Source organism: Rhincodon typus, chromosome 3 (assembly GCF_021869965.1).
Source record: "Rhincodon typus isolate 14 chromosome 3, sRhiTyp1.1, whole genome shotgun sequence".
Taxonomy (NCBI): Eukaryota; Metazoa; Chordata; class Chondrichthyes; order Orectolobiformes; family Rhincodontidae; genus Rhincodon; species Rhincodon typus.
The window spans coordinates 66101278-66125153 of record NC_063334.1 but is presented as its reverse complement, the minus strand read 5'-3'; the positions used below and the strand labels follow the sequence as shown (position 1 = coordinate 66125153).

The following is a 23876-nucleotide window of genomic DNA, read 5'->3' as shown; positions in this document are numbered from 1 at the left end:
GGCTGACGTTTCGGGTCTAGGCCCGAAACGTCAGCCTTTCTGCTCCTATGATGCTGCTTGGCCTGCTGTGTTCATCCAGCTCTGCACCTTGTTGTCTCGGATTCTCCAGCATCTGCAGTTCCTACTATCTTAGAATCTTTCTCTGTCCTTTTATTCTATGACAGAAGGATTGTATGGACATTTACTTTGCACAAGTGATCCTTGGACAGTGTTTCACTTGCTTCACTGTGGGAGTAGAATTTCTAGTGTGGAAAACAAAATATATTGTGTTGATTACTTCAGTAGGTTTTTTACATTATCCCTCAACTACCATCTTTACTTAATGGTCAAACATTGCACAGAGGGATTCATTCTGTCAGTGAACTCAGACACAGTTTTAGAGATAAGTTTATGTTATTAGATGAATCTACTATTTAGGATCAGTAATCCATGAGGTGTAATTCTACAAAGTCCTGCCATCAAACACAGAACCTTGATGGTGGGGATCAAAGTTATGTAATTGAGCTTATAGCCGTAGAACTCTATTTCTGACCCATGCTTAGGTACAGCAGAGTTTCACAAAATTGATCCCATGATGTTAAACATAATGGTCTTGCTTCAGTGGAAATGGTTGTGCAAAGATTTGCTTGTAGTAGTCTTGGTGTTAACAGATTTCTGAGGGGTTATTTCACAAGCCTCTGCTCTGCCAACAAGCACAGTCAGGGCAATAATCAGTCTTGATTACATTTATGTCAACAACAAATGACCAAATCTCACCAAAATCAGCAAAGTGTCATTTCTGAGTTTCATGAAAAGTTTCTCTTCGCAAGGCCAAACGAACATTCTTACATGATTGTTCCAAACTCACCTCATTACCCATATACCATACCTCTATAACACCCCTTTTATCCGATGCTAGGCCAATGCTCCCATTCCGCACAGGTAGGAGTACTCACCACCACCTGGATATTCCACCTGTCCATCTTTCATATCCCAGCCATTTATCCGGGCAAACTCTGGCAATCTGGGATGCCTGTCACTGTGCCCCTAGCAGCACATCACCACAAACCAACACTTCTCACGACAGCTTCAGTTCAAGTTCAGAGGGAATCAGATCTATCCCAGTTCAGAAATGAGCTTTTGCACTGGCTCCGTGCATTTTGGCCCACAGGAGCCTCTTTCTTTGACCAATTCACAAAGGCATTGATCAACAATCTGCAAGGACTGTTTAAAAATTTGTTCATGGGATGTGAGCGTCACAGGCTGGATCATTGCCCAGAGGGCAGTCAAGAGTCAACCACATTGCTGTGGGTCTGGAGTCACATGTAGGCCAGACCATGTAAGGATGGCAGATTTCCTTCCCTCAAGGACATTAGTGAAAAAGATGGGTTTTCTTGATGATCAGTAATGGTTTTGTGGTCATCATTAAACTCTTATTTCCAGATTAATATTGAATTCAAATACTATCATCTGCTATGGTAGGATTTGAACATTACCTGGGTCTTTAGATTAATAGTCTAGCAACAATAACACTAGGTCATCGCCTCCCCCTATCCCTACTGATGTGGTCAACATTGCTTATGACCAGCATTTGTACCCCACAAGTTGCACACTACCTATATTTCCCATGTACAATTTAATGATTGCAAATTACTTAAATCTGTACTCTGCAAGTGCATGACTGAAGCAATTGCAACTTGAATGGCCTCCTGGACTCACAAGTCGAACCTGTGTTCTTGACCAGCAAGCAGACATTGACTCTGCCCACTCCCGGTGATCACAGTCATTTACCAAATGCTGCATTTAGAAATTGAGGGATTGTGGAGGAATGTAAGTCCTGCTGGGCAGTGAGTGAATGAACAGCCCTGACATGCAGCTTGGGCCAATCCATGAGTTGGCTGACTGTCCTTGAGTATAAAGTGTCCTTGCATCAGCATTGCAATAATAGGAGCTGGAGCACTCCTAAGTCATGGAGTCATCGAGTCATACAGCACAGAAACAGACCCCTTGGTCCAACTGATCAGTGCCAACCAGACATCCCAATTTGACCTAGTCCCATTTGCCAGCATTTGGCCCACATCCCTCGAAACTCATCCAGGTGCCTTTTAAATGTAATAATGTATCCACCTCCTCTGACAACTCATTCCATACACGCACCACCCTCTGTGTGAAAAAGTGTCCCCTATGGTCCTTTCTGAATCTTTCCCCTCTCACCTTAAACCTTTGCCTTCTAGATTTGGACTCCCCCACCCGAGGAAAAAAGACCTTGGCTATTCACCCTATCCATACCCCTCATGATTTTATTTACCTCTGTAAGGTCAACCCTCATTCTCCAAAGCTCCAGGAAAAAAAGCTGCAATCTATTCAGCCTCTCCCTACAACTCAAACCTCCCCAATCCTGGCAACATCTTGTAAATCTTTTCTGCACCCTCTCAAGTTTAATAACATCCTTCCTATAGAAGGGCCACAAGAGTTGTGCATAGTGTTCTAACAGCGGCCTCACCAATGTCCTGTTCAGCCGCAACGTGACAAGATGGACATACAGAAGAGCAAATAGTGAGCTGGAGTCACTACGTACCCCTCTGACTTTCATTTCAGGAATTCTTGGTGTCTGGTTTTTTATCCGGCAGGTGGGAGAATGGGAAATGACATATTATGAAGCGAGATTAGGTAGTAATGAGGGTGATGTTGAGTGATAATAGGCTAATCGGTCCCACGCCGCACACTAATAAGAATATCATCTCAAAATTAATGTTGAAAAGGGACTTGCTCAACATCTCGCCTGCTAAAGCCTGCATTGTTCAGGAGGATTCAGCCCAAGGTTTCATGGAAGTATCACTCGATATATTTGGAAGTTCTTTTATGTTACAGCTTTGAGTGACTTTATATTCCATCACTCAGTTTTTGACTCTGCATTTAAAAGATACTGTACTAGCAATACAGAGCCAATGCCACTTTGGCTTATAAGTTATTGAGAAATATTGATCTCCTGAACCAAAAAAATGCTCTCCAGACCTATCTCTAAAGCTTGAGTTACTAGCATGTCCAGCAGAATGGTCATTGTCCTCATTAGCCATTTAAAGCAAAATGGCCACATGCAGGATTATACTGAGGCAAGCATTAATGTGTCAAATCTAAAGATACTCAGTTAGAAGTAATTATTTTATTGCTATGTTATTATTCTAAAGTATTGTGGTTAATGACTGGGAATTAAAGACTCAAACTATTTTACATCTCCTGTTTTCATATTTTTGTTTCTTTTTAACCTGCAAACAAGCAACAAGATACTATTTAACCTATTTTCTTCAGCCTTGTGTTGGTGGAATCCTCTTTCAAATTTTGAATTTCTTTGCTAGCAAATGTAGACAAACCATTAACTTAGAAACAAAAGAAGTAATTTTTACATTATTGTTTATGTAGCAGTTTTCATGTCTTCAGGATATCAACAATTGCTTCACGATAAATTAAATACTATTAAAATGTTGTCACTTTGATAATGTGGACAAGTAAAGGTAGACAATTTATGCATGGCAAGATCCCAAAAACTAATGTGTAAATGGTAATCTGTTTCAGTGATATTGGTTAAGGGATAAATCATTCCATAAAATAATTTACATTCAACTGAAGGGGCAAATGTTTAATTGGCTTAATTCCTCATCTGTATAACCAGGTTAATCCTTGTCAATCCTTATATGAATTTATCAACCAGGTGAGATGCTGATATCTTAGCATCTCTCAGAAATAAATTGTACTTGTTTGAAAAAAATCATCCTTGCTGAGGATTAGAATTAAACCAGATGTAAGCATGCTGCTGACTTTTCTTTAATAGTTACATATTTTATTCCCTGTTTTTCCCATGCTTCCTGCAGCAGAAAAGTCTTATAGACTGCCAATCCTCTACCGTTCTGAATCTATAGCAACCACTCCCAGTATCCTAATTATAGAAGGTGCAACTGGCCAGTTAAGTGTCTGACTGATGCTTATTTACTTCAGGACTTCCTTACAGAAAAAAAAAATGAAGGGATCCTATTTGTTAATGAACTCTTTACTGATTGTGGTTTAGTGAGTTTTAATTGTCTTTAATACATCACACAAGTGCATTTTTAATGTAACAGCCTTGACAGTAAGAGTCATCAGGTTGTTCAACCTAGGCAAAGAGATGAGACATCACAGTTGAATCTTTCAGGCAGCAGTGGTGAGTAGCAACCAGAAGTAGGAATGATAACTGATTACTTTTCCTGCGGTTTGCATTAGTAATGTGCGCTGTATTTCCCTTACTGTGCCTCTGGCTAACAACAAATGACTCAGCACACAGAGTGTGGCTCTAACTTAGGAGCTTCACAGCTCTAGCTCAGATCTACATGGTATAGAGTTAAAGTGTTACATCCTTTGCTTGTAGGTCGAAATATTAAAAATAACTTGTGTGGAACTATTCAGCAGATATTTTTACCTGCTGCAGTTGAGCCTTTTGTGGGGTAGTTGAGAAAGAATATTTTCCTACATGAAGCTTTTAAATTTGATTTATGGAGAAGGGAAAAAGGAGAACTGCTGACAGTGTATAGGAGTACAATAATGGTGAAACACTTATGTTATGCGTAAACATCTACTTCTAGTATGAGTCAGCTGGTTTGAATTCCATATGTTTTTGATTTCTGATGTCCTAATGGAACCTTCTTCAAAGAATTTTTAAGATTGATTGACGATCTCGACCACCCCATCCCTAACACTTTGTTTTTATTTTGTGCTGACAATAATATTCATTGGCACAAGTTCCACTACAACAGAGACAGGACATCATGCAGTTATCTTTATGAGTCATCCAAACACAATACTAAATACATGTCAGCCAAGGAAATATTAGTCGAGAGGAAAAAATGCCTTTGATGTACTTCAGCATGCAGTGATTTGTGCGGAGCCTGAAACTTGTAAGAAACAGTGTATGCTTATAGTTTTGTAATCTTACTAAGAGACTATGAGACCACCCATTGCTTTAAAATAGCCCTGTCCTTTCAGCTAAAACTATACATTTTATGTCTAACATGGTTCCTCTTACATACGGAACTTTGAACTGTCTTGCAATGTTTCTGTTGGAAGACGTTAAAGCAAAAAATGAAATTTGTCAAAAACATATCCCCATCCCCGCCAGCAAATTGACAGTCATTTGAAATGTATAGACCTTATTAGAACCTGTGAAACTGGAGAAAGATTTAAGAAAGGTTTACAGGCCTTTACAAAGAGAAGGATCAGCCATGTGACAGTTTGTATCAGATATTCATAGATGCACGAAATGCAGTCTGCTTGGCGTGCTAAATCCCAGTCAAACAGAATAACAGAATACCCAGTAAAAACAACACAGATGGAATTTTTGCAGCTGCAAAAGAGATTCTCTTATTTATTTGTATTGATCTTCATGATGCTGTTGCCAAGAGTCACTTGGCAATGACAGAATATGTTGACATGTGCATATCTCACTATTAGAGGGAATTGGGCAGATGGATTCTCTGTTGTCTGTGGTTCTAGGCAAAGAACAAATTATATAGGCACCTGCAAATCTTCGCGGTATGACTTAGTCAAGGACAGTGCATTCTTAATGTATAACAGCCTTGAGTAAGAGTCATCAGCTTGTTCAACCTGGGCAAAGAGATGAGACATCATATGGTTCATATGAGACATCATATTTATTTCAGCCAAACATGTGAAATTTCTCCTTCACTTGCTCCCAGTTTCAAGCCAAAAGAGTTTTTCAACAAGTTGTCTGGAAAGAAGCTGCATCACAGGGACCCAGAAAATCCTGTGTTTGGTCACTGGGTCTGTGCAGGGCTTACTGATCTCAGAGGGTTCACAGTAAGGATGTTATCATTAGAGGGCACAGAAATGTGATTGAATGAGACTTTTACCCATTAGTTTTCTGCTTCTCTAGCCCCAGTCCAAAGTTCCAGAAATAGAATCAGTAGAATATTTGGACTGGGCACTCTTGCCTGTAATGGTGCAATAAATGTTTCCTCCTCTTGGAGATGGTGAATTTTTCATTTTCCATATTAGCAATACTTTCTGAATTAAGTTGCTAATGTAATAGCATTTTTGATGCAGAATATATAGTTGATTAAGAATTCTTCTGGTCACCATCTGTAGCAATAAAATAAAACTACTTATGAAGACAGGCATTATTTAGTAATTGTGAGCTTGTAAATATTTTAACAACAATTTGATCAACCTGTTCAGATTGGTATGATACTATTCCAGCACAGGTGAAACTTAGAACCTTGACTTTCTGACTCAGATAAATGGACAGTACTATTGCAACATAAGAGGAATGTTTGCTTTATTTCAAAATGAATTTCAAAGCCATTTTATATGTTAAAAATATCTCTTGCGTAAATTTTCCTATTTTAAAATGATATATTTTACTTCCATGTTTTGTATTTCACACACACTACTTCCCTGCTTGTAAGAATATGTGATCCTAACTGATCTGCTTTTCAAACTTCACTGTTTATGAAAAAACAAGATTTTTCTTCACACCTCACTTGATTTGATTGTAGTCATATGTTTTATGGAAGACAGACTGTGTCCTCTGTAATACGGTACTGGGGCACTAACTCCATGAAAGCCAAGTGTCATTTTTTAAGTAAGTAGCAAAATTGAAATAATTTTATTTGTAAGTTTAATCAGTGTATTTTTTTTTGCTGTTTGTCAGGTCATGCATATTTTACAGAGCTTGTGATGACATTCCCAGAGGAATGGAGCTTTTGGTCTGGTACAATGATAGCTACACCTCATTCTTTGGGATTCCCTTTCAGTGCATTGCACAAGATGACAATTGTAAGTATTTCTTTTCGTGGTTTTAAAATAATTTGAACATGGAATGTATCCCTTTCACTGCCATACTCTAAATGCTAACAGACTCTCCATCTGGCTTTGAATGTGTTTAATGGGTGGAGCTTAGGCTGATCTCTTCTTGTCAAGGCTTTGTTTTTTCCCAAACAGGTCAAATCAACTTAAAATCATACTGTGCTGTTTTTTACTTCATGACCCTGATAAAGTTCAGGGCATCTGGACTAAATATTACAGTTGAGAAATGTAGAATTGAAATTTGATGGTCATGGTGTCGTTCTAAGAGTTGTCTAGCTTTGTAAACAATTCTGTTCAAGTATTTGCTGATAATGAGTTGCTATCATGTTTTCTTTATGCAAATAAGTGTTCTAAACTTTAACAAGTGTGCAAAAGAGAAACTGCAACACTAAATGGTTTATAGATAACTGAGCTGTTTAACATTCTGAATCTTGTAATGCAATATCATAGGAAGACCCAACTGCAACATTTCATCTTGTCAACATTGAGCAGTAAGCTGGCTTCTCTCTCCTGTTGAGTATTTTGGGTAGGACTGTAGCCATGTTGTGCTACCTTGGAATGCCAACTTACTTGAAAATAAGTGGAGTTCAGGTAAAGAGAATGAGCTGATTGTGAAACTTGATTTCTCTGCAGTTAGATAGCTTGCAGTAAGGAACATAAGAGACTAGGGCCCTGATTTTCATCATGATATAGAGCATTATCGTTGCAGCAATAAGGTCAGGAGTCCTTAGTGCTACCTCTGAACCCAGCCTTTCTTATTTTTATGGCTGTGGGAACGGAGGCAGCTGGCCATTTGAATGAACAGCATCTCCCAATGAAATTAGATGTTAGAATCCCTGGTGTCTGGAACCTGGAGTTTTGAGATTAGACCAGGTAACAGAAGATATGTTTGCAGTGCAGTTCTTTCAGATTTCCCCATTCGAGGAGCTCAGGTATCCCTGCAAGTATGAGCCAATCGCTTTGGGAGTGAAGGTTAAGGATCCTTTTGGAGTTGGGGAGGGCATGTTGGGTATCCTTTTTGGAGATGGGAGTCATGGGTCCGTGGGGGAAGTCATGTCAAGATCTATTAAGACCTTCCAATAAATGTACTGAAGTGCCAAGAGGCCTTGACCTGTCAAAAAATGTCAAGATATGTCAAATTGTCAAGAATTGTCAACAAGTGGTGGCCCGTCAAGAAGTGCCAACAAGTCTAGGCCCGAAACTGCCTAGATGCTCCTATGATGCTGCTTGGCCTGCTGTGTTCATCCAGCTCTGCACCTTGTGGTCTCGGATTCTCCAGCATCTGCAGTTCCTACTATCTCAGTTTCAAAATGTGTTTTGAAGAATGCAGTCTGTGTCAGCGTGTGTCAAAATGTTCATATGAATGAAAGTGCTGTCCTCTGCAACATAGAACTTCAAGTAATAGATATATAATTTTTCTTCGATATGTGGACTTTTGGATATGTAATGAGTTGATATGGAAGGTTAAAGGGAAAAAGGTGGTGGATGGATGTAATCATTAAGTTGGCACATGGATATGAGTAGCCACGGTGAATGGGCAGACAGAATTGGGCTGCATGGGTTGGCATGGATGGGGCATAGGGAGTGTGTGGAGGTGAGAGTCTGTGACAGATGAAAGCTGAGGAAAATGTTATATTCTGTCCTTTTGGAGGTTAAAAAAAACACCCTTTGGGATTATGAAACGGCATGCTATAAGGCCATAAGAGATAGGAGCAGTAGAGGGTTATTTAGCCTATTGGATCTACTCTGCTATTCATTAAATCATAGTGGATCTAATGTCCCTCAACTCCATTTTCCTGCCTTTTCTCCATAATACTTAATTCTCTTACTGATTAAAAATCTGTCTGTCTCAGCCTTGAATATACTTAACAACACAGACTCTTCAGCCCTCTATGGTAAAGAATTCCGCAAATTCGCTACCCTCTGAGAGAAGAAATTATTCCTCATCTCTGTCTCAAATGGGCAACCCCATACTTTGAGATTGTGTCCTCTAGTCCTAAACTCTCCCACACAACCCTGTTGGGTGCTTTAACAATGTTATATGTTTTAATAAGGTCACCTCTCATTCTCCTGAATTGCCCAACTTACTCAGGCTTACCTCATAAGATAGGTCCTCCATACCCCGCATCACTCTAGTGAACTTTCTCTGGACTGCATTCAAAGTCAGTATATCTTTCCTTAGATAAAAGGGCCAAAACTGTTCACAGTATATCAGGTTTGATATGACTAGTACCTTGTTTTAGCTGGACTTTTGAAGTAAAGGTCAGCATATCATTCCATATTACCTGCTGAACATCTATTGCAGGAGAACTCCTAAATCTCTCTGAGCTGTAGATTTCTGCATTTAAATAATATCCAGCTCCTCTCTTTTCTTTCTGCTAAAGTGTATCACCTCATATTTTCCCATAATACATTCTATCTGCCAAATTTTTTGCCCAGTCATAAAAAGAGCAGAAGCTCATTGGACTGGCACAGATTGGAGGGAACTGTGAAAAAGAAGCAAGGGAACAGATGTCTGAGAAGTATCAAAGAAAAGACTAAAAGACAGAGAAAAATTGGCACAGCCAAAGCTGAATATCAATAGTGTTCAATGTAGAAGAACACTTTATCCATTTGATGATACATTCCTATACCTTTGGAGACTTTTGAACATATACAGTGTTGGCCAATTTAAAGGTCACCTACCATTTTTAAGCAATCCTCTATAATTAAGGCGAGGCCCAGAGCAGTCTGGAGACAAGATCTGGCGCATTCTGCTTGAAGGACTGTTATGCTGAGCTTCTTATTTCTTTATTTTTTTAACTTATTTATAAGAATTGTACCAAGGTACCCAAGATGGCACAAAAGACTACAATGCTGAACTTTTTTATTTCTTTTGTTTTCTAATTTATTCCTAAGATCTTGTAACAAAGTATCTTTGTGCCTTAGATGACAGCGTAAGTGGTGACTTTATAAACTTTTCACTGCACTCATGTGAGTACATGTGACGATGAACCTAATTCTAATTTTAATACTTAACTTAATTAAGAACTGATCTACTTGGATTGATAGCGGTTCAAAAAGATTTGCTAGGCTGATTCCATGGATAAAAGTCTGTTTTATGAGAAAAGGTTGAGCACCTTGGGCCTATATCCATTTGGAGTTTGGGAAAATGAGAGATGATCTTATAGAAACATATAGGTTTCTGAGGGGGCTTGACAGTGCAGATGCTGAGAGAATGTTTCCCTTTCTGGGGAAACAGCAGCACAACTTCAAAATAAGGCAGAGATGACGATTATTTTCTTTCTTTTGGTTTAGTTTTTCCAAACTCTGTTCCATTGAGAGCATTGGAGACTGGGTGATTCAATATATTCAAGGCTGGGCTTGCTAGATTTTTAATCTCCATGGGAGTTAAAACTAATGGCATAGGAGGGCAATGGATGGAGAGTGGGCTAGCAGATAGAAACGTAGAGCTAAAACATCAGTCATGTCAGCTATAATCTGATTGGTGGAACAGACTTAATGGGCAAAATGCCTTACTATTGGTTCTAATGGTTATGTGAATGTAGAATACACCATTACATTATAACATATGTTATGAACAGCTTTTAAACTTATCCATGGAGAGGTTCCTGATTCCAGATGGATACTCCTGCATAGTTCATGAACCCTCTAAGGTACCTCCAAAACAGGTCCTACTGTATGAAAATCCTTAAATGTCCACCAGCTGCAATGCAGTCATAAAGAATGGAAATATTGCATACAGGCTGGCCACTCACTGCATAATCCAACACCCGCTTTTAAAAGGCCATATCATAGGAATTGGAGTGGGAACCTGGATTCTGGGCTTACCCATCTTTTTAAAAATCTTGTTCACTTCCATTTAGACATGGATGAAGGCATGAAAATCTGGCCCGGAATCATCTATAACTGCCTGATTGACCAATCATGATATCATCAGTGATATTGGATTTAATTCATTAGAGCTGACCTAAGATGTGCTCACTATTCTGTTGTTTCCAGCATAAAACTGTTTTTAGTACAGTTAACGATTTAGATAGTCTATAGTTAACTTAGAGGATATAAGCTATAATTTAGAATTGCTTTATCGTATTCCTGTTTTCATTGTTCAATGTGTGTGGTCCAATCATTGATTTCATGTTCTTAATAGTTTCTGTGCAGCTGACAAAGAAAGGATTTGATTTTGTCAATTCTTTTATAATTTTGCAAGATAATAAAGTTAAACACTTCTTTGAATGAGATTGAATTTAAACTTTAGATATCGAATCTTCTCAAATTAATGGTATTCAAGTCAGACAGGCCAGGGATTCAACGTATTCCAGGGAGTTAACAGACTCTGACTGTGTGTCTGATGATTCAGATGTTAAATGTGTAATTGTATAATTTAGATTTTTTTCTTTCCTGACAAGGTATCTCCAGCAAGATCCGGCTTGTATTGATTTCATGTAGCGAGTGTCACTGCTGTTTAAAATTTCTATGCTGAAATACTCGATTCCATTTATGTTGAGTCACTTCTAATACTTGACAGGATTGAAAAAGGTGTTGAAGCATCTCTGTGTATTTTGCATTGTTTACAGTGCCTTCCACCTGGTCCAGTCTCCATTATTGATCATGTTAGACAATGTTGCTGATGCTCCTTGACTGTCTATGTCCCACTGTTATGTAATAAACATTTCCATTTTCAGTTTACAGTGCAGCCATATTAAATGGTTCAAAATTGCATCTCAACTACACTGTGTTTCCTTCCATGAGCTTCTACATTAGATTCCAACCATTACTTTTGTGCTTTGTCGGGCTGCGGTTCTTAGCATTGTCCAAAAGCATCGACTAGACCATTTCAGTGATATGACCCTCCTTTTCCTGAGGGAACAGTGGTTGCCAAAAAAAACTACAGCTAGAGTGAGCCACATCTTCAGCTCCCTCGCATTCTCTTTTGTTAGGTACAAAACTTCTCCAGTAAATTAAACTTATTTATTACGAACAACTCCTGGGTTTAAAGATAGGGATATCATATAAACCAAACAAATTCAAACATTTCATGTGTGCCTATGCTAAAATTTGACTCATCTACTAAGAACTCTGAACTAGCCACGATTACCATCCAGATACATCTATATAAACTTTTCAGCGTTAAACTTTATCAGAACTAAATGCAATTGAGAGCATAAATCCTGATTAATCCACTGCACTGTGATTGTGTGTGCCATAATTATGCCCAAAATTACAGGAATTTAGTTATTATCAGGTTTGGTATCAGGTGCATTGAGAACACCTTCCCTGAGTTACTAAGAAGAAAGTTCACGATTTCTTAAATTTAGCAAAAATGGTTATGGGACCATTTTCCAGGCCTTCAGGAGAATTCATGTCGGCTGTTAGGTTTTGAATTTTGTTGAAACTTGGTGAGCATTTACAAAACAGAATTCTTGTGATGGCCCAGGATCTCTCTTAAGGATGCCCTTTTGATAATGAGGAGGCAGGCAGACTTTTCACCCATGCACGTGCATGCTGCAAAATCTGGTGAGGGTGCCAGCAACAGGGGCCTCTTTCACTGCAACATGACTCACAAAAAAGAGAATCAGGGTTGAAAGGAGAGGGGTAGCTGTCTCACTTTTCACTTCCATTCTTGTGATTGCAGAAACCTTGGGAATCAATCTGAATGCAATCATTCTGACTACTGCTGGAACTGCTTTAAGTAGAAATCCTATCTTTAGCCATCGTTATAGACCCTGCACTCTGTAATTGGTTGGGATCTCCAGACTCTGAATGCCAATCGTGAAACTATGTTAGAGAGTCACAGCAAAGTTACATTCCCCCAATGGGGTTCATGACCCACCCCCTCCCTCAGCCCTGTGATCTAATCAGTTAAAGGATTCTCTGAAAGATTCCACTGACTCGATAAGTCTAGAGACTTTCTGAATATGTCATGGGGAGAATGTTTGACGTTGTAGTGAGCCATTATTGAGCACTTTTATTGTGTAAAAGGGACAAAATTCTGCGCGGAATGAAAATGTCATGCCAATAATGAGGAAGATCCTGATAACAGTGAGGATGGTAACAAAGTAGGAGGTCACCAGCAGTAGACAGCAGCTAGAGTTCTTTGGTAATTTTTAATCAACCAACAATTCACCTCAACCATGCCACAATCTCTTCCCCAACCTCTCCATCGTTTTCCCCTCATCTCAGTTCTCCCCTCTCACAAAACACACCCATCCTACATGCATAACTGTCCCCACCAATATTTCCCTCAAGACTTCCACCCGTCCCATTATTAAAGGATTGCCAATCAAAGAACAACAGCAATGCATAATATTGCATTGACAACAACTACTGCCCAAACACTTTGAAGGCAACTTAAAAATTGGAAATATTGTTATATTTTAATTGTTTACAACAATACCAATAAACAAAATTTTCACCAAAGTGTTAGTGCACAATTAACATTAAATGATTTTTTCCCTCTACCAATTTATGAGGTGCTTTAGCTTGGAAAGTGAATGAATACTGATCATTGGTCAGATGAGGTTGCTTATGGTCAATGACCTCTCTGAGTTGGGGTCTAAGTGGGCTGACTATACACTGCAACATTTTGGTGTAAATGAAGTTTTCGCTGACTTGACAGTGGAGATGGAAAACCTCCAAGAAAATTCTCAATGTTAAGCTTTTCAACGTGGGAAGGAAGTACATGCAAAATTTAGAAGAGTATTGTATGGAAAAGATAAATTCAACCTATTTTTTTCAATTAGCTCTGCAAGAGTTAGATGAAGAAGCATAGTGTCAGACTAATATAAGATATTTAGGATTGATGTCAAGAAATTCTTCATCATGAAAAATATCATCAACATAAGGAATAGAACTCCAAATACAAGTAGCGAAGACAAAACTCTGACTTAATTTACAAAATGGTGAGTTGGGGGAAATTGAGGATTTTTCTAGCTGGATTAATAAATATGGGCTTAATGGACTCCACTTCATACATAACTGCTCTGTGGTTTTGGAATGATGGTAAAAGAAATGCCAAATTTTATTCATAAATTAAGCAAGTTAATCTCATTATGACTACGCCTATCCATAGCCTTATTTAAAACACAGGGTCTCATGTTTTCCAAGCCAGATAATGGTTCTGATATTTATCTAAAGTTCATCTTTATTAAGGAAAACTCCAAGCACAAGTTACTTCAGAATAAAGTTTCAATTTTTGGTTATAAGATTAATTAGATATATCTCCTGTCAGCGTGCATGCATTCGTAAAGTGCAACTGTCAGTAATACAAAATATATTTTTATTTTTTCTCCATTTTATCAATTTTTTTAAAAAATGGCCAGAGCCTTGCCCGTCTATTTTTTCAATCTATTATCTTGGAACTGAGCAGCAGGTAAATTACAACTGGATGGTTCTTTCTTGCTGCTTGATTTCAATTTTCTTAGTGATATGTACATTGGAACAAAATGAGCAAATTAATTCCTTCCTTCCAGCACAACACCAGCCTGATGCTGGCAAACCACAAAAATAGGGGTGTATTTCTCTAGTACAAAGGAAAAGCAAACCCTCTTCCAGGCATTGAGAGAGCTAAACAGAATGTTTTTGGGTAAAGTTTGGTTAATACGATATTCACAATTGTTTGGGATTGCCACGCCTCAGTGCTCGAATTATAAGTTTCATCTCTTTTAAACACAGGTTCTTTTTTCTTTTTTATTCCCTAGTGAATGTCCCATCATCTCTTGTCGATGTAATGACCAGGCATGAGACGTTACAGTCGTTCAACAAAACTGGCAAAATGCCACCCACGGGTGTGTACCGTTCACTGAGGTTTCCACAGACATCATGCAGCAAGTCACTATGTGACAAGCCTGGGCCACATGACTCCATAGCTAACCACATGAATACGAAAAACCAACGAGTACTGGCAAGTCCAACTTCAACCAGTCATTTAAGTGGAGAATTCAGTGACTGGCATCTATGGAAATGTGGACAGTGCTTTAAGACCTTTACCCAGCGGATTCTTCTGCAGATGCATGTGTGTCCACAGAACCCTGACAGGTAACAGAATCGAACACAGACAAGGGAGGCTGGCGAGAATGTGGAACTCGCTACCACAGGGGATAGTTGAGGTGAATAGTGTAGATGCTTTTAAGAGGAAATGAGATAAGGACATGGGAAAGATAGGAGGAGAACGGTATGCTGGCAGTGTGGGATTAGGAGGGGAAACAGGAGACTTGTTTGGGGTACAAATATCATTATAAGCCTGTTGAGCTGGTTGGTCTGTTTCTAAGATGAAAATACTATGCAATTGAAAATAACTGATAGCTTAAATTTCATCATTTTGCTTTTGCACTTTTGGAAGATCAGACAATTGTTTAATAACTTAAATGAAGAATGCAAGCAAACATGTTATTTCCAAAAAAGATTTGTTGTCTCCCTTGGCTCAATTTTTCTCTGTTTTTCAAGACATTAATTGCTGAACAGTAGGTTCCGAGCCTCCATTTGCCAATTTACCACATACCATTTCCGAATTCAAGAGTAAAAGCCAGCATCTCTGAAACCTCAGACATAGTAGGAACTGCAGATGCTGGAGAATCTGAGATAACAAGGTGTAGAGCTGGATGAACACAGCAGGCCAAGCAGCATCAGAGGAGCAGGAAAGCTGACATTTCAGGCCTAGACCCTTCTTCAGAAGTGTTAATCTAGCTCTACACCTTGTTATCTCTGAAACCTCATCAGGTCCACTGGGGAGAGGGGGCGTTGACTACCGCTGAGGCAGCTCAGCGATCATGGGGTTTGGACAGGTAAGTATAAAAATAAATATTCCAAGAGGTCAAGCAGAACTGTCCTGGTGACCCACAGCTGACAATGGGCTGACTTTCACAGCATACCTCTTTGGCCACTGCCACCGCCAATCCCTGTCACCACCCCAATTCCATTGCTTCCTAGGCAGCTACAGGATGAACAGCCCAACAAAACTATTCTTGATAATGCATTAAATTATTTACCTATGTAGCCAACTCCATTTGATTGGCAGCTGATCCTGTCACTAGGAAATTTCCCTGGCAGTGACAGGAAATTGTCCAACTGCAGCTCCCCACTATTTTTCAAGACTTCCCGTCTCCCATGCATGGATTGGGAAGACTATATCCTTTGTGAAGTTTTTGAACACATCAGTCTGAGATTAAAGTCTAACTATTTTAAAAATAAAGCTGACGACCGCGGCAGATTGAAATGGTACATTTTTCAACACCTGGCCCAATAACCATGCAACATTCTTCAAACATATCAAAGGATTTACAAATTGAGATGATGTAAACAGTTGGTTTCACCTTCAGGGCACTCACTGATTGTCTGCAGTCTGTGGCTGCACAGTATTTTACTGTGAATAAGGAACTGCTCACACACGAAGGCAATCACCATATGTGACTTGTGCATGAAAGTCTTAATTGTGAGGTGAAGGTGAAGTTTATGGAATAAAAGACTGAAATATATACAATGGCTTACCCACAATTAGATGAAAATTAGTGTGAGCCTGGAAGGTGTTATGTGAACAATCTACATGCAAACAGAACAACACACAGGCAGCTCACTACAGGAGAGAAATTTATTTTGGGCTGCAGCTGGTGAGTTCCAGGGGTGGGGACAGATTAAGAAATTAGGGTGAGTAGGAGGAGCATAGAGTAGAACTCTGGAGCTGGAGGAAATTCCCATGGTGTGCTGATTTTACACAAATGGTTTTTAATTTTAAAACAAAAATGTTTCATGAACTTGGTAGTTACGGAATCAGCTGAAGAATCCTGAGCTGGAAGCATGCCTGCATCAGGGACAAATTTTGCAGAGCAGACCTTCAATAGATATGAAGCCCTTAATTTAGGTAGTTAATGAACCTAATTGCTCCCAGAATTCCTATGAAATGGTTTCTCATGAGTTCAGCATTGAGGTCATCTTTGGTGTAGATTAGCTGTAGTCAGTCCTACTTCTTTATGTTGGTTGTACAGCTGAAATACAGGTGCAGTGTTTGCAAATTTATAATTCTATGCCTTTTGCACAGAACTGATACAAACTTTAAACAATAATCTCACTGTGTGTCATTTTAAAAAAAGAATGACTTGCATATTCTGCATTATTTTCACGAATGAATTTCTATGAGGAATTCATTTTATTTTAAAACCATTTTATTTGTAAAAACATATTAGGGGTTGAAATTTTGCAGTGGGAGAGAGATTAATCCTGCTAATTTGTGTGCTAATAATTCAAATTAACCTGATGTTCAAGTTGAGCCATGTAAATAGCACAACAAAGTGGAAACGTAGTGTCCTCATAATTTTTAAACTTGGATACCAGTTTGGCGAGGATGTTTTCAAAGTGGTTTCTTAGGTTAAACACCACTACCAGCATAATTATTATGAATGTTTTCCTACATGTTAGATCACGTAACATAAACGATAAAGATCACGTTCTTGTTGAGACAGATAATACTAACTATTTACTGCAATATCACAGACTTCAACATAGCCTGGGTCTGTGGTGTATATTACATACGTATAACAGACTGAACACACAACATTGACTTTAGTGACAAAAAACGAGGTGGGTACTTTTACACAGGAACATCAGATGTTGTGCTGTTGTATAACTGTCTTAAAGGTACACTGCTTGTCTGGTCTGGAATCTACACAATAACACTATAGTTTGCTTTGCATTAAGCGTCTGTACTTAAGTTATGCAAAGAAGGTGGGTGAGTCAATGTATAATGCTGGTCAATGGCAAAGTTACCATTTTTAACCTCAAGTCTCCAGCCAACATCCTCTCTTAATCTTGCAAAACTAAGCATGTATTCAACAGAAGGAAGGAGGCCCTACATCAGCTACTTTAGGTTGATTGATTTCTGCTGGTTCTTGCTGGGTTTGTTCTTTTGAGTTTTCTACTGATGTTTAACGTTGGTAAAATCTGCAGGTAGTGGTGCTGCAGCTGGAAAAGGTCTTGTTTCTTTATTCAGGGTTTTGCATCTGGTCATGGGACACTACAGCTACCATTTCCCTTGGCTTGCAGCATGTCAGTGAGCAAAGATAACACATGGAAGGACACATTGTTTGCAAAGGAAAGAGGAAGAGAAAAAAGGCTCATAGCAGGTGGTGCAATATACAAAGGAAGTTTAAATGATCTGCACTTTACCATGTTAGTCTGTTCACTGATCTACATTAATTGCACTGGAATGCTTAATTCTGTGAGCAGAATTAAAGATTTTAAAAAACTGACATAGCATAAAGAAGATTCTCGAATCTTGGGCTGAGTACATGTTTGTAGAACTCCTGTAGTTGCTGAAATATTGTTGACAAATATCACCCCTGCATTGTCCTGGGATAAATTAGGTACGAAGAACACACAAAAAACTATCAAATACTTTACAGGTGACTTTAACCTCCAAGATCTTCCTAATTGACTTGCGTTCAACTTACAAACATGCATCTTCTCCCATGCCAAAATCACCTACTTCCAACTCTGGAAAATCTTCATCCATCTGCTCCTGAAACCTTCATCCATAGCTTTATTACCTCTAGACTCAGCTATTCTAATGAACTCCAAGTTGGCCTTCTGTTTTCCATCCTCCATAAACCTGAGCTCATCCTAGTTCTTCCTCCTGTATTCTAACTCACATCAAATCCTTACAAAGATGATAGGAACTGCCAATGCTGATTTCTGAAGAAGGGTCGCGAAACGTCAGCCTTCCTGCTCCTCTGATGCTGCTTGGCCTGCTGTGTTCATCCAACTCTACACCTTGTTATCTCACATCAAATCCTGTTCTCTTATTATCCATGTGTTTCTTGACCGACATTGACTCCCAGTGCAGCTACTCCTCAAATGTAAAATTTGCATCCACATGTTCAAAAGGCCTTCATAACTCTTTCAATTCCTCTGCCCATAGTCTTTATGATAACTATTTCACCAATTCTACTTAGGTGCAGGACCTGTAGCTGCATAGCCCCAAGCATTGCTGACAAAGCAGCCCACTTAATTGGCATCCCATCCATCACCTTCAGCATTCACTCCCTCTAGTGCCAGCAATGTGTATAATCCACAAAAAAGCCCTGAAGCAACTCACCAAAGCTGCTTGTACAGTGTCTTCCCAATTCAGGACTTGTACTACCTAGAAAGACAAGGGCAGCAGATGCATGGGAACACCACCATCTGCAAGTTCCCCTTCAAGACAGACACCATACTAACTTGGAAATATATCGCTGTTCCTTCAGTGTCACTGGGTCAAAATCCAGGAACTCCGTCCCTAACGACATTGTGGGTGCACCAACACTAATGGATTGTGTGGTTCAAGAAAGTGGCTCACCACCAGTTTCTCAAGGGCCATATTGAATGTGCATAAATGTTGTACTAGCCAGTGAAACCCATATCTTATGAATTTCTTTTTGTTTTGAATGGATTTTGTGTGCCAATAGACATTTTTTTTAAAATTTTAGATTGTGACCCAGAATGGTAAATAATCCAGCCTTAAAGGTTTATTAGAGAGTTCTAGAATTTGTTTTTTTAAGCTTAGTGATACCACCCAAAACTGAGAGACAGAGACTTTTAATTTTCTTTTGACTGTGGAGTGGAGCAGTCCTGTGAAATTCTTAAAACAGGATGGCTGTACACAGCAGTGCTCCAGAGAAGGGAAAGATAGACAAAATAAAGTGGATGAAAAGTTAATGTTAGTCTCAGACCGGAAGTGTTAGGATAAAAGGCCTGAAGAGGTCACTTAAAGTCGAGTACAGTGAAGCACAGAGGTGTGGTAGTTCCATGAAGAAGATATCACAGTTCCAATCTAAAAGTTGAAATCACACATGACTTACACCTAGCAGGCTGTTAGGCGCAAGGACTCTGGTGTGAGTATTATTCAAGTGATGTTTTGGGAACTATTCCAGGGTGCATTTTGGGTACTATACAAAATCTTTTTTTTTCTTTTTAATTTAAAACTAAATGCTTAGAATTAATGGGATTATACCTTTACTGTGTGTTTAAATTCTTTGAATTTGTAGGAGATAATTTGGATTATTCTATTTATCTTCGCCCTGTTTAAAAAAAACATCAGTTTTATTGTTAAAGCAAAATCTGTAGAATTCAATACTTATGTTTCGGTGAGAAACCACTTTGTTAAAACCAAAACAAATCAAAATGTGACCGATCAAACCAGGTTTATGACTGGGATCTAAACTTGTCCAGTAATAAATTAATCTCAGATCATAACAATATTTTTCTCATTGTCAAATATTTCATTTTTAATTTGTTTTCCCTGTTATTTGAATGTTTTACTATGTAGAATTGTGTATGAATTAATTTTGTCAATTGCTATTATTTGTGGTTCTTTCCAAATCAGTTGACATGCTCGACAAGATAATGGCTAGAATCTCACATCAGTGGCCGCATTGATTGTGGCTGGACTGGAAGTAAGTGACACTTCCAACTGGGTAGCCAATCAGATAGGTACATGTGAGGGGTGCAATAAATTGTGAGGCAAAGGTGACCAGGAAGCCATCAGTTAATTCTGCTTCCCCCCCCCACCCACCCACCGCTACCCATCCATGCTATTACTTCAGGGCTCAAAGATTTAGGTGCTATACTTAAAGGACAGCCAACAAGCATTAATTTCACGCAAACCAGGAGCATTACACTTGTTGTCTTTTGGGAAGTGCAATTTTTCCCTCCCCCCTCGCCACCTGTTGATCAAACTATCCTATCCAAATGCAGACAACAAGTGGTTCAGTGACATCTTGCTGCATGTTTCTCTCTACGCCATCCAGGAAAGATGGGAGGTTCCATGTCAGCAGAAGTAGCCTGGGTACAGATTGCTGCACAGGTCAGCACCAGTGAAATCAACAGAAGAGCCTGGGTCCAATGCGAGAAAAGGCTGAATGATCTGCTGTGCTCTACAAAGGTAAGTGGCATTGTGCAGTCACTTTAAAGTGACACTCATAAAGGGATCAAGCAGTATAAATGTATACATGTAGAGGGCTGTTGGGCAGGAGTTTGGGTTGCAGAAACTCCATATCGGGTTAGCACTTTCAGATTGAATGTATTGGAGCCATCTCATGTTGTGAATGTTCTACTGGCTGCATGGCAGTTTAAGTTTCTTACTGAACAGAGCTCAGGAGCTGTCGTTGCCATAACTGATTGTAAAATGTTTATTGTCGTGACCACAGATCAGTGAGGAAGGTTGGCGTTATGAGGAGAAGCTGGATAGGCTGGGACTTTTTTCACCGGAGCGTAGAAGGCTGACAGTGACCTTATAGAGGTTTATAAAATCATAAGCGATATTGATAAGGTGAATGGCAGGTCTTTTTCCTAGGGTGGGGGATTTCAAGACTAGGGGGCATATTTTTAAGGTGAGAGGAAAGAGATTTAAAAAAGGCATGGGGATAATTTTTTTAAGCAGAGAGTGGTTCGTGTTTGGAATGAACTTCCAGAGGAAGTGGTGGATGCAGGTACAGTTACAATGTTTAAAAGATATTTAGATGAGTACATGAATAAGAAATGTTTGGAGAGATATGGGCCAAGTGCATGCAGGTGGTACTCGCTCAGTTTGGGTTTATGCTTGGCATGGACTGGTCAGACCGAAGGATCTGTTTCTGTGCTGTATGACTCTATATTTCTAGATCACTATAGTACTATTTCTAGTTTTAGGGCTAAGGGGATCGAATGGTATGGGGAAAATGCGGGGATAGTGTACTGAGTTGGATGATCAATATGATCGTATTGAATGGCAGAACAGGCTCAAAGGGCCAAAAGGACACTCCTGCTCCAAGATTCTCAGTTTCTTATTTCTCTGTGAAAACTCTAGGAATAGCAGGAGTTCATTTTAAGTGCATGGTCCATGGAGGCATAACAGGATGGGCCTCTAACACTTACTGGAGAGGGTTCAGGAGCTGTCATATATAAGCAAACTTATAAAGTATTTATATAACAATTGGAATAGTACACAATCATTCTGTCTATCTGCCAGAGGGAAGGGCTTGTGATCAGAGGGAGTGCAATATGACAGGAGGAGGGTCACCTGTTGTAAGAATCCTCATTCTGTTTGAGGAAGAGGCTGCAGAAATTTCCAGGAAGGGTCATGACAGAACAAACATTAATGAGGAGTTTGGAGTCTTGCAGCAATCCAGTGCGGATGCCCCCAGACTGCTATTACCAAATGGACGTTAAGGGCATTTGCATGAAACATAAGCATTGTTGAGAAAAGGGGTGGTGCAACCAATTAACTAATTCATTTTGTTCTGCCTGGCAGGTCCTTACATTAAGAGGAGGAAGCACTCTTCATTTAGTTCCAGTTGCAGCTCAACCTCAAATACCACTGCCAAGTATGATGACTCAGAATCCTCAAAGGATGCACCATCATGACCTGTACCCTCCACCGATGCAGAAACGTTCACCTCAGCGGGTGCATGTTCTAGATAAGGCTCAAGGGTACGGATATCTCTCCATCTCCACTCTGCCAGTGACCCATCACCTCCAGCAGTAGACTGCACCAGGACAGAACCCTCTAGAACATGAACAACCAGAGGATGACCACCAAGATTATCATTGGATCATTGGTCAACATGACATATCAGTTCGGCTGCCTCCCCATCTACTACGGATGTTGGAGCTGCACCAAGGTGCAGTGACAGAGAAAGGAAAATGTAAAATTCTAAGGTGGCACAGATATTTCATCACTGTCTGGATGAAGCACACTTGTTAATATGATTAATTTCACTTTAAAAATGTTTGTCTATCCACCAATGCTCACTGTCACCCTTGCCCCTTGATTGGCATCTGGTGCAGCTTGACCCTTTCCAGCATCTCCCTGTTGATGCAGAGCAGCAGCAAAAGCATGACATTGAGCCACACTGTGCCAACCCCTCCACAGTAGCAGAGGAGTTGTCAGAGGTGCAAGGTCAAACTGACCCATCGTCATTGCTCTGACATCTGCTGCTGCATCCACTCCTCATAAGATGCATTGTTTTCCCATTCTCGCTCATGTCTGTTGCCTGGGGTGACCTGGGAAAAGATGTAGGGAATGATCAGGTCAAGGCTCAGTTCAGCACTTTACTTTGCCCTCAGATAAGTTCCACTCAGCTGCTCATTCACCATGAGCACTTATCAGAGGACCTCAAGTTTTCCCTAGCACTGTGGGAGGTACCACTTACGTAAATCATTCTTGACACCCCCTCTCTCATCCTTGAGCTTCCCATTAGCATCCTCGACTCTTTGAATGTTTGGAATAACCTCCCTGGTATGACCTTTGTTCTCCCCTCAACTTTCTGGACCTAAATCAAAGTACCCTGCACTATCCACTATTTTCCAAATGACCCCCATGACAGATTGTAAGGCTGCCAACTTCCGCCCTTATTCAGTCAGCAGAAGCTCATCCTATCCTCTTCCTCCTCCTCCTGACTTGCTGGAGCTCTGCTGGACTGAAACCTATGGGGTCAGGTATCAATGAACCTCTGTTCATGACATGAGCAAACAGATGGAATGTCATGGTTTCCATCCACTTAACTCGTGATTATCAGGGTGACCCTTTAATCGGCCATTATGGTCACCAATGACTCCAAAACAACCCTCCTCCAACTTTGAGGAAATGCACATTTGGAGCTACTCTGTTTTGAGGATTAACTGCAAGAAAATGTTGCAACTCACTTTCAAAACTCATTAACTCACTTTCTACTCTCCCTGCTCTCACCCACCAACTTATCCACATCATCCTGTACCCATCCAATACAACCATTGCTCTCATAGAATCATTGAATCCCTGCAGTGTAGAAAGAGGCCATTCAGCCCATCGAATCTACATCGACCATCCAAAGAGCATCCCACCCAGACCCCCACCCTATCCCCGTAACCCCACATTTACCATGGCCAATCCACCTAACATGCACATCTTTGGACTATGGGAGGAAACCAGAAACCTTTACTCTGCTATAGAGATAGTAGGAACTGCAGATGCTGGAGAATCTGAGATAACAAGGTGTAGAGCTGGACGAACACAGCAGGCCAAGCAGCATCAGAGGAGCAGGAAGGCTGACGTTTCGGGC

The 23876-nt window shown here is 39.8% G+C and overlaps 1 protein-coding gene across 1 annotated transcript in view; it reads left to right on the top strand.

The window, feature by feature from the left end:
• Window positions 1-23876, top strand: part of prdm6 (PR domain containing 6) — a 183434-nt gene that overhangs the window by 113046 nt on the left and 46512 nt on the right. Inside the window, exons 2-3 of the mRNA XM_048593577.1 lie at window positions 6677-6801; window positions 14532-14868. Of these exons, the coding sequence (XP_048449534.1) occupies window positions 6677-6801; window positions 14532-14868 (462 nt within the window). The remainder of the gene's footprint in view (window positions 1-6676; window positions 6802-14531; window positions 14869-23876) is intronic.